Source organism: Narcine bancroftii, chromosome 9 (assembly GCF_036971445.1).
Source record: "Narcine bancroftii isolate sNarBan1 chromosome 9, sNarBan1.hap1, whole genome shotgun sequence".
Taxonomy (NCBI): Eukaryota; Metazoa; Chordata; class Chondrichthyes; order Torpediniformes; family Narcinidae; genus Narcine; species Narcine bancroftii.
This window is the reverse complement of record NC_091477.1, coordinates 109221896-109240416: the sequence shown is the minus strand read 5'-3', so window position 1 is coordinate 109240416 and position 18521 is coordinate 109221896. Positions and strand designations below refer to the sequence as shown.

General features: G+C 39.9%; 1 protein-coding gene and 1 long non-coding RNA gene across 13 annotated transcripts in view; one reads left to right on the top strand and one right to left on the bottom strand.

Annotated features, from left to right (window-relative positions):
• mecom (MDS1 and EVI1 complex locus) overlaps positions 1-18521 on the top strand; it is a 637277-nt gene that overhangs the window by 504757 nt on the left and 113999 nt on the right. For 11 of the 12 annotated variants that reach the window (XM_069897283.1, XM_069897279.1, XM_069897278.1 and 8 more), the window contains exon 3: positions 2063-2194. In XM_069897283.1, the coding sequence (XP_069753384.1) occupies positions 2063-2194 (132 nt within the window). Of the gene's footprint in view, positions 1-2062; positions 2195-11250; positions 11435-18521 lie in introns of those variants that run through there. The other variant, XM_069897284.1, reaches the window with a different exon arrangement.
• On the bottom strand, positions 1471-18460 carry LOC138742622 (uncharacterized). Its single transcript, XR_011344288.1, has 3 exons — positions 18216-18460; positions 3768-3854; positions 1471-2446 (listed from the first exon to the last, which is right to left on the bottom strand). It is a non-coding gene; the product is annotated as an uncharacterized lncRNA (long non-coding RNA).

Genomic DNA, 18521 nt, shown 5'->3' with positions numbered 1-18521 from the left:
TCCCCACCCCCCTGAACAAGCGCCAGAAGAGAGTTTTGAGAGACACTCGCTGGCCCTAACGCAGTGCCCTCGGATTTCTCCAACTTTCTCTCATTGTTATCAAGAGGGGACGGGCCGAAGGTCATTGTGGTTCATCCAGATGTGCAGAACCTCGCTCCAGGTGTTTACCAATCTGATCTATCAGGACAAACAGTACATGGTCCTTCCCCTCCTTGTGTGGTCATCAAAGTTTTTGAAATCCCATACATAAAAGTTTAAAGTGTTTAATAATGTCACGTATTGGGGTGGGGGGGAAGAGTGACCCAAACTCCTTCTGCGATAACTTTCGGGGAAATAAGGTGACTTTGAACGACTCCAGTTTCTGGATTTCTACAGCAGCCTTCATTTTGCGTAATTTCCATGAACTGTGAAGCCAATTCGAGGAAAGAGGTGGCCGGTTGACTCAGGAATAATCTAACAACACCTTGCCATCCAGTAGTGCGTTTCTGAAAGTTATTGCAAGTTAATGACCTGGAGCAGCTCCCGTAGAGGCTGCCTGATTTGCATGTTATATTGCTTGAAGGTTAGGTAAACAGAGACTAGCCTCTTAACCTTCAGTCGTTACTAGATAAAACCAGCCCCACCAAAGAAATGCAAATATATTCTATGAAAATAATATTTCGGAGGAAGGGAATGTTTTAAATGAAGTCGCTGTCTCAACTAATTGCACCGTTTAATCATTGATGAACTCAGGCCAGTTTCGATTTCAATTCTCTCCCCTCAGTTTTAATGATTGCTCCTCTTCAAGTATCTTTCTAATTTGAAAATGCATTAGTTCCAGCTTGAACGTGTATCTTGCAAAAACCAGTCTTTTAAAAATTCAAGTGAAGTTTAGTTTTCTTGCCCTTATCCTTGTACCCATGCCATGTCAACCCATTTAAACTCCAGACATTTGGCATTACCTTCTGATCTTTTCAATAGTTATTAAAAAGTGTGGGTGTTTTCAATTTAATTGATAAAGTATCATTTTAACAATTCAAACACACCTTGTTTGCAGTCACCACCTCTTAATATTTACAACCTGGCAAGACTGATTCATAATTGTAGGGGTTTGAAACTGCATATTGTACAGTGATTTTGTTTAATAATTTGTCTCTCAAATATTGAGGGGTAACTATGTTATTTTAAATGTTCCCGTCAGATTGGTGCAGGTCCAATCATGTAAATTGTTAAATGCAAGCATATATTTTATACTTTTATGCTGCAGGTAGCTACAGTAAATGAGTAGGTGTGTGCCCTTGTCCCTGTGACTAATGTGTGCAGAAAGATAGAATGAGCAAATGACAAACAAGTGATTACTGTTGATGTCGAGGTTAGCATTCCCCATAAGTAATCATTATAAAGTAACAGAAAAATCTTCATTCTTTTAACGTTTCAACTCGAAGCAACTCAAAAATGTTTTGTTCAGTGTTATTTAATTTGACCAGGGTGATGAAAACAGGAGGCACAACATCAACTTTTTATGCACATCTAAGGATGGACACAACATAAAATGTTTCTCTAGGCTCACCCCCAGCATCAGGTTTTCAGTGATCCTTGCAAAGGATGCTCAGACAATCGAACATCTTTTCATAAGAAGTTAGAGCTGACGTTAGTCTTTTGATAGAACTATTTATAAATCACAGCAGCTTACAGTGTAGTTAGTAATGGTTGAAGCATAAAGATGAAACCTTTGCATCATAGATGTTGACTTCTTGGAGGCAATGAAGGAGAGGGAGGTCATGACCCTACAAAATACAAGTCAGGGTTATATTCCACCCTAAGGGAAAGAGATTCCTTTTCCACTCCCCTCTAATCATTAGAAAATGTCTACAAAATGTCGACCAACCTCTCAAAATGCTTTCAGTTAGAGGGATTAATTATGTTCTCTGTTAAGATTACCTATCACTGCAACATGAATGTATTTATGCGCACATCTATGAGAACCACTTTGTGTTGTAGCTATGTGGGAGGTACATAGTTTATTTCTGCCTTCCTTTGTGACTCAGTGTATATTGATTTTATCTCAACATTTTTCTTCCAGGTTTTGGATGAGTTAGGCAATGTAAAGTTCTGCATCGATGCCAGTCAGCCTGATATAGGGAGCTGGCTCAAATACATCAGGTTCGGACGGAGCTATGATCACAACCTAGTCGCATGCCAGATAAATGATCAGGTATGTTGAAAACACTTTTTTGACTTTATCATTTGGGGTTTCAAAGGCCTTTGACTATTGCAAAGCTTTTGAGGAGAATATAGGATTGGAGACTGATAGCAAAGCCACTGTGTGTCCTGTTTGCTCGTACTAAGTGGCATGAGGCAGATGTTAAGCACAGATTACATGCATTTTTTTCTCACAGACTGGCAATTATTTTTCTTCTTGTTGTTCAATGTTGTCATTTCTTGTCTGTTTGTTGTTTTATGATTCCTGTTAGAAAACACACAAATTATTGAAACTGCCTTCCCTTCACTGAAGCTGCTCAGTCCTAATTGCATGTAAATTGTCAATGGAAGGAAATAGACATTAGCAAAACACTTAGCAGTCAGAGCCAAGTTAACATTTCATGAGAGTGAAAAGAACATAGGTTTAAAAATATGCTTACATACTTACTGTCCAGTTCTTTAAACTCTATGAATGTAGTTATCTTAATAAAATACAAATAGAATTTCACATGGTGTCATCAGAAAATAGGATGAAATTCAAAATTCGCCCTGTAAAGAATTTGTACTAATTTTAAATGACTTTCTCATCTGCAAATAGATCGCTCCCTGATACATATCAATAATCCTGTCCACAGATTTTATGCTTGGATCTGTTGGTCAGTTGCTTACCCAACTAACTCTCTTAAGGGGCATTGGGTAACACTAATGGTGAATCTTTGTCTGCCTTATGGCAGGCAGAGGCAATTTCATGAAATATTACGTGTTCTGTACTATTACATGACAATAAAGGAATGTTAATATCAAAAGGTGACACAGTGAAGTTCATATCCAATGGCATCGTTTTCTCTCCATGTGTAATCTCACTTCAGGGAATTTGTATGATACCTTTTGAAGGCAAGTATTTTGAGTCCATATAAATGACAGATCAGGACTCAGTGAATGTTAGCAAGGATAGGAGTGGTGGAAGAATGGGACTCAATACAAGGTAGTTTTATTAAAATTTTGGATTTTAGGCAGGATGAATAAACTGAAAGTGTTGCTATACTCAAATGATTTCAAATACATAATTGAGGCTTGTTGTGGCTGAACTTGGAAGTGAAATCTGGCTGTATTTGCCAAGGAGTGGATGAGGAAGCAATAACTAGGAATGCAATTGCAACAGAAATAGTGAACAGTTTGCTTCAGTCTGAGGCACAGATAGAGCAGGGATGGAGTTGGTGAAGAGGTTATTGGGAGGGAAACGGATGAGGTTTAATTGGAGGAACTGCTCGTTCAAAAGAACAAATTCTGGTTCAACCAAACCTGGACTGAGGAAAATCAATCTGTTTACAGACCAATGAAATGATTGAAACAAAATAGAGTATGAACAGATTTGCGATATTGCAATGGTGACACTGAAGCACTGAGGGTAGATAGGATAGAGGTAGAACTGTCACAAACATTGTGGAATGTACAGAGGTAGAATGTGACATTATTGTGGGGACAGTTTCTGTTTATTTGATCAGGAAAAGTGGAGACAGCATCCCTCCCCCCCCCCGCCCCCCCACCGATCACCACCACCAAGTGGAAAAAGGCAACATACTCACAGTCAGAAATAAAATCGCATGTGATTTTGTACTTGTCTTTGATGTTGCAAAGTGGATTAACAATCTAATCATCATTGTAATGCGAAACTGGTGAGAAAGAAATACAAAGGTGAGTGACGATAGAAAAATAAAATATCGCAGACCTGGAAACCTGAAGTCAAAGCTAAAAACTCTGAACATACTCATCTGATCAGGCAGTGTCTGTGAAGAGAGAGAGGTAAAACAGCCAACATGTCAGTTTTGCAAAGCAGCATGGGTGGACAGCAAAATTTATAAGAAAAAAAAAAGAGATGATGGTTGTCATAGCTGTACCCGTCACTGTGTGCAAACATTGGTTAGAAGCAACGATTGTAGTTCATCGGCTTTTACGCCATTTTGTTTTGTGTGGTTAGTCAGCAGGAAAAAATTAACAATGGGATCACCCCATCCCTTTAAGAGACATCCTCCACTAAGGGCGACCAAAATTGTGCCTTTGAAAGGGAAAAGGACCGTACTTGAGGAAAAAAAACCCGATATTTCTGAATACAAAATATGCTGCTGCAGATGCTATAAATCTGAAATAAAATCAGAAACTCCTGCAATAATATAGCAGGTAACATATATTATCTGATTAGGATTATTAGCTGTAAAGGAAGTCAACTACAAAACTGAGTGAATTGGGAGTGGTTCTGAGAGTAAGACCTCCAAGTGTAATTAAGTTAAGGCTGAAGTTGGCTATATACAATTAAAAAAAAAGTAAAACAGATGTTCTAGAAAAGTATGAAGATACAATTTTTAAAGTTTAAAAATTTTTTCACACTATGAACCATATTGATCAAAATACACATAAACATTTCCCTCTTGAATATACAGTGTCATTTTCTCCCCTTTACCCCCCTCCCTTCCCTCCCTCCTTCCCACCCCCCCCTCCCCAAGCAAATAACCAACTAGATTATACTAAAGTGTTACTGTGAAAATAAACAAAGCATTTTGTAGCTCATGCATAAACCTCCGGAGCTTCATCTATTTAAGACAATGACCAGGAAGTTATTGATCAATTAAAATGTTTTATAGATATTTTTTGCATCGGGTGGGAGTTGCATTGAAAATTTGGCTCGGAGAAGATTAAAAAAACCATGATTTTCATTTAACCGTATTTATAAAATGGCGAGCTCTCCACTGGCCATCGTCTCAGAGGTGCACCAAAGAAGAGGTACAAGGACTGCCTAAAGAAATCTCTCTGTGCCTGCCCCATTGCCCCATCTCACCTCAAACCGTGCATCTTGGCGCCTCACAGTTCGGCGGGCAGCAACCTCCTTTGAAGAAGACCGCAGAGCCCACCTCACTGACAAAAGACAAAGGAGGAAAAACCCAACGCCCAACCCCAACCCACCAATTTTCCCCTGCAACTGCTGCAACCATGTCTGCCTGTCCCGCATCGGACTTGTCAGCCACAAACGAGCCTGCAGCTGACGTGGACATTTACCACTCCATAAATCTTCGTCCGCGAAGCCAAGCCAAAGATTTATAAAATACATTTTAAGCTCTTCAAAGTGCACTGAGATTCATTGTGAGATTTTCTTGTTCTTTATTCTGATTAGTTTCCTTTCTAAACTGTTGAATCTATTTTACTACAGTAATGTAATTATTGAAGACTTTGTTGGTAAATCAGGCTAAGTACAGAGTGATGGTTGACCTGGTAGATGGATGAAGCTGACCTGAAATTGATCACTGGAGAAAAGGGCAGGATCCGGGAGTAGGTATTAATAATGCTGGAATGCTCATCTTTGATTTCCTAATCATGTGCCCGTTCCCCCCCCCCCCCCCCCAGATAATACTCTTCTTGTATCAATGGACAATTTTTGTACTTTTATTAAGGAGTCAAATCTGATTACTATATTCAAAGAGTAGGAATTAGGTATGGAGTGAAATTGCATTATATGATGATTACATAGGCTAACTATTACATTAAAACAGAGGAGAAAGGAATTTCATTCAAAAGTCTACATGCATTTGTATGTTAATATAGCACAGTATGGCTTCAGCCTTTAGAGAAGGAGTCTCGCCATCAGGTCTCTTTTTAAAGAGGGAATTTTGCAATGATTCCTATTAATCCTGACATTGAGTCTTTATTCTCAGCAGTTTATTAATAAACAGAAGCTTTGAAATTACCATGTATAAATAGTTGCATAAGAATGGTTAATTTGTTGGTATTAAATTACACTGTTTCATATTCTAATGAAAATGTTAATCTGTTAATTCTAAGTGGGTTTATACAAATAGCAGTCAAGGGAATTTCATACGAATCCCTTAAGCATTCTTATGCTAATATTTGCACAATGCATTTCAAAGCCAGAGATCTCATGCACATACAAGCACAAAACACATGCTTCGGCCCAGGGCTTCATAAGGTTTCCACTGGGTTGAATATGCTCTCTAAACAAAAAAAAGTAAGTCACAACATTGCAAAAGGTAGCACCATTATAACCACAAATTTCATTCAGTTCAAATTCAGTTTCTTCAATATTCTTCCTGAGCATTAAAACAAGAATGTTGATGGAATTTGGGCCTGCCCATAAAAGTGGCAAATTCTTAAATAAGATTAGTCATCGTGGTAAGTAAATGCTAATTATGCCTATCTGTGTGTTGTCCAGGAAGATCTTAAAATTATTCTTCTTTTGTAAGCCTGAGTACAATCGAAAAGCGTGTTCTGAAAGCTTTTGAGCTTACACATTCATATGTACAATTTACCAAGACACTGGCCATTGATTAGCCAGCAAATGATTCTGTAGTTTTCTAAAAGTTCTTTTCCATTTATTTGACACGAGATTCTCATTAAAAACAGTTATGCAACACTGATTGAACCCATTTTCAGAACACCTTTTTCACTGAGGGTGGTAGATACATTGAACAAGCTGCCAGAAGAAGTGGTAGAATTGGGTACAATTTAGAAGTTTTGAAAAATATTTAGACAGGTACATGGATAGGATAAGTTTTGGGGGGGGGGGGATACGAGTCAAATGCAGGAAAATGGACTGGCTCAGGAAGACAATGTGATCAGCATGGGTGAGTTGAGCTGAAGGGCCTGTTTTAGTACTGTATGACTCTATGACTAAAAAGAAAACTTTTAAGTAAATTCAACAACAACTAAATTGTCTTTGTTCATGGTATTTTTAATATTTAGCAATATGCAAATGATTTTGTGGAATCTTGCGGCTTGCACCGTTAGCATAGGTGTTAGACCCACTGCATTACAGCGCCAGTGATCTGGACTTGAATCTTGAGTTGCCTGTAGGGGAGTTTGTACATTTTCCCATGGCCTACATAGGCGTTTTCTACATTTTCCTCAGGTGCTCTAGTTTTCTCTCACCCTCCAAAACATATGGGTTGGAGGTTAATTGGGTGTAATTGGGCAATAAGGCGTTCAATGGCTAGAATTAGCTTCTACTGTCTTGTCCATAAAACAAAACAAATCAAACTTCGCTTGATTTTGGGTGCAAATTGTGCATGATACCCAAATACACCAAGTGCAGAAACTCCACATCTTTAGAAAAATGAATGATGTCATCAATCATTAGAAATAATTTGGAATCTAGTTCACTTCATCATCATGTCTTGTATTAGATTTTAAGGAAAGAAACAAGTTTAGAGATTCATTCTTCATTCACAGTTTCAATAGAGATCAACATCTTGTATTTAAAAAAAAAACTAATATTGAAGATGTGGACCAACCAATTCTATAAGGGAAAATTCCATGAACACTTGATAATAAGTATTTTTTTAAATGAGAAGTCAAAGCATTACCAATTTAAAAAAATAAAATTAAGGTTATTGTTTAACCGAAAAAAACAAACTTTGGAGGAACTCAGCAGCATCTAATTAGAGGGAAAAGAACAGTCATTGTTTTGGTAAAAACACAATGTACTGGAGAGACTCAGCAGGTCAAACAGTGTCCTTTATATAGCAAAGATAAAAACACACAATCAACATTTCGGGCTTGAGCCCTTCTTCAATGTTTTGGGTTGAAACTGCTTCAGGACTAAGAAAGGAGAGGGAAGACCGGCAATATTAAAGAGGGGGAAGCTGTCAGTGGATGATGGGTGGACCAAGGAGGGATGAACAAAACATCAACAATCCATTTCTCTCCATGGGTGTTGTCGGATTCACTGAATTTCGCATCCAGTTTATTCTTTGCTGTAGAATCCAGCATATTTGGCGTCAGATGTCTCAGGGTTATTGTTTCGGCCTTTATACAAATAGCAATGTGCTTTTTTTTCCCCTGCTTCTCACACATTAAATGCGATTTGTCACTCAGTCAGAGAGTAAGATTCTTCTTGATAGGACAAGGAAAGGAAAGATTTTTGTGTACGGTATTTGTGTACATGACAATGACAATAAATGCAACCTTAAATCTTGAATTATTTTCAGACTCTTTAACTGTCCTTTGAATGATACCTATTGCACATGGTTACCGACTAATACTTTGATACGAATCTAACAGTGAATCTGTCTGGGCCATTCCTCTTGACTCTGTTTGCACTGTTACTGCTCTCATCTTGCATTCTTTTTGAGGTGGTCACAAACACTCCTCCCTGACATTGTTGCTTTTGAAATATATCGGGGAATTGTTGACAAAGTAAATGACACATTCAGGACAGTTTACTAAGCTGTGGGCTGTCCCTTTTTACTACACCATCGTTCGGAAAAGCACTAATTAGCTAAATTCGCAGTTCAATTCCACATTAGTTGAACTGGAAGTAAACTAGTTAAGAACAATATCAATTTATTCCACTTTAATGGGTGTCTGTCCAAGTTTTTGGATGGTAAAATGAAATATGATCATTGTATTGGCTGAAAGAACGATGGTGGGAAGCCTCAGCTGTTTCCACCCATAACTTCTTTCAACCTTAGAGCTGTTGTTAGATTAATCAACCGTCTCACCAATGAATCAAAAACTTATGCACAATTTAGTGAGCAGAAACAAGTGAACAAATCCAATGTCTCCCTATTGGGAATAGGTCTTCAGTTTCTCCTGCTACTTGCCTGGACGAAACACTTGCATACAACCTTGTTTGTCCATTCAGTCCTGAGCTTATCTTTCGACAACTGGTCCATTTTCAAAATGATCCCTTTGAGCGTTTGAACAATTGCTCACTTGTACTTCTGTCTTTCCTTTGCCTTGTGCAGCTGAAGGTGGGTTCTCCTTGTGTATATATAATCCAGAACTCATTGAACAGATTCCTCTTCCACACATTTAGGCACATTTATTGTACCTGTTCTCCTTCAACTATAATCTCACTGAGCCTAGCCAATTAACTTACATTTTCAAACCACCATCTAAATTTCCTCTTACTGTATATAGCGAGGCTCTAGCTTTATTCTGCTTTACCTGTTAACTTTTATTTATTGATTTTTTTTTCCCCTCTTCCTTGTATATTATTATCCTTTCTCTGTTTTTATGTGTTTTATGTACCTGGGAAGCTGAAGCAAGTAAGACTTTTATTGCATGTGTGCAGTGTGTGATGTCTATGACAATAAACTTCATTCATTCATTCACATTCTTTTTCTCGGAGCTTTTAGTGAATCTTGTTTCTGGCCACTACTCTCAACTGTCAAAACTTCACCTTTGGTTATTGTCTCTGAAATTTGTTTCCGCAACTTGACTTTTCTGCAAATTAAAAAAAAACCTCCACTTGATTACCCTCCCAGTTTCCCTCACCTCCCTAATTCCTGTATCCAAGTCTCTTTCATTTAAAAATGTTCTGTGTTTGTTTTTGTTGTCAATTTAATCACAAAGACATGGCAGTAAATGGACCAGGCAAACCTCATCCGTCTGATCATATGAATAACGGCACAGTGATACTAAACAAAATCATTACCATATCTCGAGAAAGGATCTTGAACCAAAACATTGACTTACATCTCCATGGATGCTACCGAACTGTTCATTTTTTTAATATTTAAGTTTTAAGAAAATATAGAATATAGGACTCAATTAATATAATAATAATAATAATACATTCAATATAAAATCATAGAAAAACATTCATAAGTTCTGGAAAAAAATAAAAAGGAAAGGAAAGTCCCTTTTCTCCCAGCACCCCCTCCCCAGATTCAAAAGAAGAGGGGACAGACAGCAGGGAACAGAGGGAGATAAAAAGAAAAAGAAACAGGAGCAAAGTTCAATATCTTAGAGTCACATCATTTTAAAAGTACTGTATTCCATTTCTAATAAGGAGTATACTAAATGACAAAAAAAATAAAATCTGGGCATTTCAGTAATCTATGTAATGTTGCCAAATTTCAATGAATATACTGTATCTATTCCTAAGCCTATAAGTAATCTTCTCAAGGGGAATACAACTTTGCACTTCCATGTTCCAACGATCAATGTGAAGTAGGGGATCAGATTTCCATGATGCCACTATACATTTCCTGGCTATTGATAATTTTAATAAATTTAGATTTACCTCTGAAGAAGTTATCTTTTATAACTGCCAAATTCCACAGAAGAAATGATTCTGGGTCTAGAGAGAAGTTCACCCCTACAATTTTTGTCATCACTTCCCCCAATTCTATCCAAAAGGGTCCAAATTTTGTGCATAACCAGGTGGAATGTAAAAAGGTAACATCTGTACCACATCTAAAATACCTATCAGAAAATTCTGATTTATTTTGATGCATCTTTTGAGGTGTGAGATATAATTGGTGCAGAAAATTATAATGAATCAGTCTATATCTAGAATTAATTAAGGTGGTCATATTATCTACACATAGATCTGACCAGCATTGTGGATCGATTACAATGCCCAAATCTGATTCCCATTTCTCCCTCAATCTATGTTGTCCAGATTCTGGGCTTTGATCTTGGATCAGAGCATATATATTAGAGATAAATTTGGTTCATTCCCCTTTTGAATTAGAATTTCCATGTCTGAGCACATTGGTAGGATTATTAATGATCCCCACTTTTCCCTCAAAAAGATTGCAATTGGAGATAGCAGAAGAATGTGCATTGGGTAAATTATATTTATTTTTAAATCCATCAAAAGACATAAATTTTCTCTGTTGATCACAATAATCTTCAATGCTCCTAATACCATGTTGGTACCAGGTGGCCAAGATTCTATTACCCAAAGTCATGGGTATTAAACTGTTTTGAGATAGAGACCTCTTTGAGGATAATCCCTTTTTTAATCTGAACTGTTGTGTCCTTCCAGATTCTCATTGTTTGTTCAGATTCTAGCATTTTCAGTTCTTAGCCCCTTTCACATAGAACCTTCAAGACAGATCATCTCTGGATATCCTATGCTTCACTTATTTGCGTGAATGCAAAAAAGGTGGATCCGTGTGTCCATTTCCCTCTGGATTCCCTCCACCTAGGCACCTAATGTCAGAGGTCACACCGCCTCCTGTCTAAATAGACAAGTGCTAAAACCGGGTCGAAAGGAGGATGGCTGATGATGTCACAAAGACCAAAAGATTTCAATCACTTTAACAACTGCAACATATTAAACTGGATTGTTAGTTGGTGTGCGTACACTAAACCCTGAGACAGGAGTGAATTGTTCATATCTATGGTCCTTGGCACATTGAAACTTATCCTTGATGACACCCTGTTCTACAACTGCACTGGGAAATAAAGTGGAGGGATTCAGTGGATCAGTAAACATCCATGGAGAGAAATGGTAAGTTAACATTTTGGATCATGACCATTCCTGCCTGACCCACTGAGTCCCTCCAACTTGCCTTTGGTCTCTTAAGGATTCCAGCATCTGCAGTTTTTGTGTTTCTCTGCGAAGTGCTCGGTACATTGCAAGACTTGTACGTCTTTTGCGTTTAAGGTCACGAAGGGAGATGCCAGTGTTATTTAATCTCCCAAATTGTCTGTATTTGTCTCAGCATAACCTTTTACGGTTGTCATTTAAAATGCTGAAGCCAGGGGCTTAATTAATTTAAAAAAAACTGTAAAGCTACTTGGAGAGATACGAGGTGTTGGTCCGATCTATTGGGGTGGTGTAGTTCTCGGGTGGGAGCAGTGTTCAGAGGAGCGATGTTCTGGGGAGTTATGCTTTGGGGAGTGATGCTTAGGGGAGTTTTGTCCTGGGGAATGCTGTTCAGGGGATTGATGTCGGGTGGGTGGTGAAGTTATGGCAAAAATTTCAGGGAGAGTAATGTTCGAGGCAGAGGGTGGTGTTCACTGAGAGACATTACGGCCCTGAAAACTGCCTTCTGTCACAAACTGCCTGGCACATATGTTCTACATCACAGCAGACGGCGGCGCTGCTGTGAATCCTGTCCCACCCCTTTTGCCCTGGGAATCCAGATCCCTATGTAAAAGCAGCATAAACACTGAATTCACCTTTCAGATTTCCTTTTTACATAGATCGTGAGTTGGGCAATAAGGCAGCTTTGCTATATAAAAAGAACTCTTGTGTTTCCTATTGTCAGGACATTCAAATTAAATGTTGAGAAATTACTAAATGCAGGACCAAGGTGATTAACGATCTCATCTTCACACCCCAGTGTTGATTCAGAGCACCATTGGTGAGATGTGATTTGTCTTTCCAATTTTAAGATCTGGCATTTCTCTCAACTAAAAAATATGATTGGCTATCACCTCAACATCTAGAGTTGGTTAAATTAATGAGAAAGCACAGCTAGGAAGATGATTCAGTGGGCAGTCAGCAACATCAGTTGGGATAGTCTGCTCACAATGTTTGTAATAGTGGGTGGCAGCTTTCAACATTAGCGCAGGACAATCTTATTTCACAATGCAGTTTGGGATGGTCGAGGGAAATGGGAAATTCTTAAGCAGCTCTGTCACATTGCTCCATGAGTTGCACCACATAAAATAAATATTGTAACAATGAGCCTGATATCATCTCTGGACATAAGACTATTTATGTTCAAAAGCCTTAATTCTACGAAATGTACCTCTATGTCATTAATGCATTTGGAAGGTCAGTCTATAAACCTAATAGATCTCATGATAATGTTTGCATGTTGGTATTGGGGAAACTAAGGCAGGGTGATTGTTTTATTAAATCGATTTGACTGCATGTATCTTATGTAAAATCTCTGTAAGAATATTCACATTAAAAAATTATCTTTTCGAGGCCTCTGATTGGTTATAAATATTTTTATTTCATGTGATCCTTATTTTTCTTAGTTTCTTTCATTTATATATTTTATTCATTTTGTTTCATTGATTCAGTGGTCATAATCTCAACACAATCTGGAGCATATTACAATGTCAGCAACTGGGGTTCGAATCTGACGCTGTTTGTAAGGAGTTTATATGTTCTCCCCGTGTCTGCATGGGGTTCCTCCAGTTTCCTGCCACCCTTCAATAGCATATGGGTGTGGTAGGTCAATTGGGTGTAATTGGGCACCACGCGCTCGTAGGCTGGAAGGGCCTGTTACCGTGCTGTATGTCTAAATTTTTTTAAAGTTACATTGAACTTACACATGCATTAATAATTGAACCATCATCTTGGTCTCATTCAACAATCATTTACCCACATCTATTTTGTGTTATTCTCTCAAACATTCATTCAATGCTCTTTTTTTAAAAGCTACTATTTGTTGCCCAGAAATTGGATTTAATTTATTTTTGGTGTTATAAGTGGGTGTGACATTTTATCCAAGTACCCAAAAAAAGTGAAGTTTTGCCTTCTTTGGTTTAAGAAATAGCTACAGTCTTTTTTTTTTAGCATTTACAATCGTTTGTGCATTCTCTAATGGCCTCACCGTGAGCATTTTGTTTGGGACAGGGAACAGCACTGTTAACGAGGTCACACACAGGCTGCCATGGTGGTGAGTGGAAATAATAGTAAGGAGTGGGAAAAGACTGGAAAATTAAGAGAAGTGGAGAGAAATTGGGGCAGGGCAAAGATGAGCAGCATAGAATAATGCAAAAAGGACAAATGCAGCGATCGAGTGGTCGTGGGGCACACACAGATTGCAGCAACTAAGGCAAAGTTCAACACTCATAATCAATGTGGGGGTGTGAGTGAAACCTATCCCATTGATTCAAAAATGATTCCTGATTTTTCTGCCTTTATTTCAAAGTTTACTGTGAGGGAAACCACGAAGGTCAAAGGTCATGAACTTTTGATCCAATTTCTACATGCAAGCCAAAAATACTGGTGATATAGTGGAGAGGTGGCGCCCACAACAGGGTGAAACATTACTACAGGTTCCTGATCCACCTTCCCAATACATAGCACATGCAACAGAAATGAGCACGGTCCTTAAAAACGAGCATAAAATGATCTTAATGATTTACGTGTATTCTTTTTCTCAAGTCCAATTTCCAGGCAACCATGATCTAAAAGCCCAATGTGTGGAAACAGAATTCTGGGATGTTCCTTCAGTTTTTCTTCAGACATTTTAAGATTATAACCCCTGATTAATTGAATTTCTATACCAAAGGCTTCCAAGATCATGAACGTTACTATTCAAGCTCCTCGTTTTTGTTGCAAATTAAACAAAACCTCCATTTCTCTGTCTATCCACACTCTTTCAATTAATTTTAAAAATTTTGTTTTTCACACCTGCTGCAATATTGACATACTTGATTTGCCCATTGGCATGACATGCCACACACTTGCAGGCAAAGGAGAAGATTTCATTAAACTTGAGTTCAGTCGCTATTGGAGAATGTAGTTTGGAATACAGTATACAGTATCAGCCTGAATTGTTGGGCATTATTAACAATGTTAGCAGGGTTGCACAGTTATTGTAGCAATTAGCACAATGCTACTGCTGCGCCGGCGACCTGAGTTCGAATCCAGGCGGTGTCTGTAAGGAGTTTGTATGTTCTCCCTCTGTCTGCATGGATTTCCTCCAGGTGCACCAATTTCCTTCAAAACATATAGGTGTAGGAAGTTAATTGGGATATTTGGACAGCACAAGTTCATGGGAGGAAGGGCCTATTATCATGCTGTATGTTAAATGCCCCGTCAAGTCAGCACTAATTTCATCACAATTACAATGTATAGTAAACTAATCGAAATTAAATAACACACTCATTATTTATAATTAATTTACACAATAGAAACGAACAGGAAAGTGAAGGTACTCTGATGCTCTTAATTATTTGATTGCCAGTTATAGAGTCCTAGGGTCATACAGCATGCAAAAAGGGCCCAACTTGCCCATGTTGACCAAAATATCTCACCCAGACTAGTCCCACCTGCCTATGCTTGGCTGATATTCCCCTGAATCAATCCTATCCATGTATTCGTCTGCATTTTTCTTCAGTGTTGCAAAATTACCTGCCTCAACCATCTCCTTTAGCAGCCTGATCCACAAAGTCACCACTTTCTGTGTTCAAAATAAGTTACCCCTCAGGTTCCTATTAAATCTCTCCCCCCCCACCCACTCACCCTAAACCTATGTCCTCCAGTTATTAATTCCCCATTTCTGGACAAAGAAAAAAACTGTAAAGCTACTTGGAGAGATACGAGGTGTTGGTCCGATCTATTGGGGTGGTGTAGTTCTCGGGTGTGTTCAGTGTTCAGAGGAGCGATGTTCTGGGGAGTGATGCTTAGGGGAGTTTTCCTCATAATTTTGTACACCTCATTGTGATCACCCCTTATCCTCTTGCATTCCAATGAATAAAGCATTATTCTGCTTTCTTCTTCTTTCTTTGGCTTGGCTTCGCGGACGAAGATTTATGGAGGGGGTAAAAAGTCCACGTCAGCTGCAGACTCGTTTGTGGCTGACAAGTCCGATGCGGGACAGGCAGACACGATTGCAGCGGTTGCAGGGGAAAATTGGTTGGTTGGGGATGGGAGTTGGGTTTTTCCTCCTTTGCCTTTTGTCAGTGAGGTAGGCTCTGTGGTCTTCTTCAAAGGAGGTTGCTGCCCGCCAAACTGTGAGGCGCCAAGATGCACGGTTTGAGGCGAGATCAGCCCACTGGCGGTGGTCAATGTGGCAGGCACCAAGAGATTTCTTTAGGCAGTCCTTGTACCTTTTCTTTGGTGCACCTCTGTCACGGTGGCCAGTGGAGAGCTCGCCATATAACACGATCTTGGGAAGGCGATGGTCCTCCATTCTGGAGACGTGACCCATCCAGCGCAGCTGGATCTTCAGCAGCGTGGACTCGATGCTGTCGACCTCTGCCATCTCGAGTACTTCGACGTTAGGGATGTAAGCGCTCCAATGGATGTTGAGGATGGAGCGGAGACAACGCTGGTGGAAGCGTTCTAGGAGCCGTAGGTGGTGCCGGTAGAGGACCCATGATTCGGAGCCGAACAGGAGTGTGGGTATGACAACGGCTCTGTATACGCTTATCTTTGTGAGGTTTTTCAGTTGGTTGTTTTTCCAGACTCTTTTGTGTAGTCTTCCAAAGGCGCTATTTGCCTTGGCGAGTCTGTTGTCTATCTCATTGTCGATCCTTGCATCTGATGAAATGGTGCAGCCGAGATAGGTAAACTGGTTGACCGTTTTGAGTTTTGTGTGCCCGATGGAGATGTGGGGGGGCTGGTAATCATGGTGGGGAGCTGGCTGATGGAGGACCTCAGTTTTCTTCAGGCTGACTTCCAGGCCAAACATTTTGGCAGTTTCCGCAAAGCAGGACGTCAAGCGCTGAAGAGCTGGCTCTGAATGGGCAACTAAAGCGGCATCGTCTGCAAAGAGTAGTTCACGGACAAGTTTCTCTTGTGTCTTGGTGTGAGCTTGCAGGCGCCTCAGATTGAAGAGACTGCCATCCGTGCAGTACCGGATGTAAACAGCGTCTTCATTGTTGGGGTCTTTCATGGCTTGGTTCAGCATCATGCTGAAGAAGATTGAAAAGAGGGTTGGTGCCAGAACACAGCCTTGCTTCACGCCATTGTTAATGGAGAAGGGTTCAGAGAGCTCATTGCTGTATCTGACCCGACCTTGTTGGTTTTCGTGCAGTTGGATAATCATGTTGAGGAACTTTGGGGGACATCCGATGCGCTCTAGTATTTGCCAAAGCCCTTTCCTGCTCACGGTGTCGAAGGCTTTGGTGAGGTCAACAAAGGTGATGTAGAGTCCTTTGTTTTGTTCTCTGCATTTTTCTTGGAGCTGTCTGAGGGCAAAGACCATGTCAGTAGTTCCTCTGTTTGCGCGAAAGCCGCATTGTGATTCTGGGAGAATATTCTCGGCGACACTAGGTATTATTCTATTTAGTAGAATCCTAGCGAAGATTTTGCCTGCAATGGAGAGCAACGTGATTCCCCTGTAGTTTGAGCAGTCTGATTTCTCGCCTTTGGTTTTGTACAGGGTGATGATGGTGGCATCACGAAGATCCTGAGGCAGTTTACCTTGGTCCCAACAAAGCTTGAAAAACTCATGCAGTTTGGCATGCAGAGTTTTGCCGCCAGCCTTCCAGACTTCTGGGGGGATTCCATCCATACCTGCTGCTTTGCCACTTTTCAGTTGTTCGATTGCCTTATATGTCTCATCCAGGGTGGGAACCTCATCCAGCTCTAGCCTTAGGGGCTGTTGAGGGAGCTGGAGCAGGGCGGAATCTTGGACTGAGCGGTTGGCACTGAAAAGAGATTGGAAGTGTTCTGACCATCGGTTGAGGACCATCTGCTTAACCTCTCCCTATATCTCAGACTCTAAGTCCTAGCAACATCCTTGTAAATCCTTTCTCCAGCCTCTTCAGCTTGACAACATCTTCATGTAGCACAGTACTCCAAATGGGGTCTCACTAACATCTTATACAACTGTAACATGACCTTCCAACTTCCTTGCTTAATTGACTGATGAATGCCAATGTGCTGAAAGCCCTTTTGACCTGTGACTCCATTTACAAGGTACTCCTAGATCCATCTGCTGACAACACTCCCCAGATCCCTACGATTCACTGTGTTGAACCAGTAGCATCACTAGGGTTGGTGTCACCCAGTGTATTAACTCATTAACACCCCCCCCCACTCCCATGAATCTCCCTTACCAGACCTTACAGAATTCTTAGTAATATTTTTGTAATAATGTTACTCGCAAAACATAATTCCCATTAAATCGCTGAAATGTAATGGCAATAGTAGTGAGATAAGTGAGGAAAGTTCTTTGATTCACAGTCCAATCTCATCTCTCACACCTCCAAGTTCACTGGTATCAGGCAATTCTTACACTGTGCACAGAATTTAACATTTATGAATTTTCACCAGGCTCAGGAAGGTTCTTGTTGGTTTCAGAGAGAGATTTGTTGATCGTTTTTTTTTGAGGTAAAAAGCACATGTTTATTTCGGGGACGAAAATGGAACGACAGGGTCAATGTGCTCAGCAAATCTATACACACATACACACACAATATGCAAGGAGTAAATGTACACTTTGGATAACAAGGGAAGACTGGGGCATATTACATTCAACAGTCAGGATCAAGGTGATACTACGTGCCCCCAACCCTTAACTGATAGAGACATGGCTCTTGCTACCTAACCTCAGGACTCACCCCAACCCAGTGTGAAAGGTGCTACTTACATCCCACAAGGAGTCCAAAGAGCTGATTTGTTGCTCGTTGAACACGCACATAAACTCTAATCAACCACTTCAGTGTCTTGCCAAAGAAACTTGCCCCATCATGGGTCTTCCAAATGATAACCTATTCTTCCAGGTCACCACAGAGTTCCTCTTGTTTCCCTCATTTTAGGAGAAACATTCTAGCCAGACATTTCCTCTTGTAAGGACTACAATGGTTTTCAACAGGCTGAAATCAGAGCTCCCAACCTGTCTTCAAAATGGAGTTTTAACAAGCTTGCCTGGTTACAGCCTCCAAAGGTCACTTCA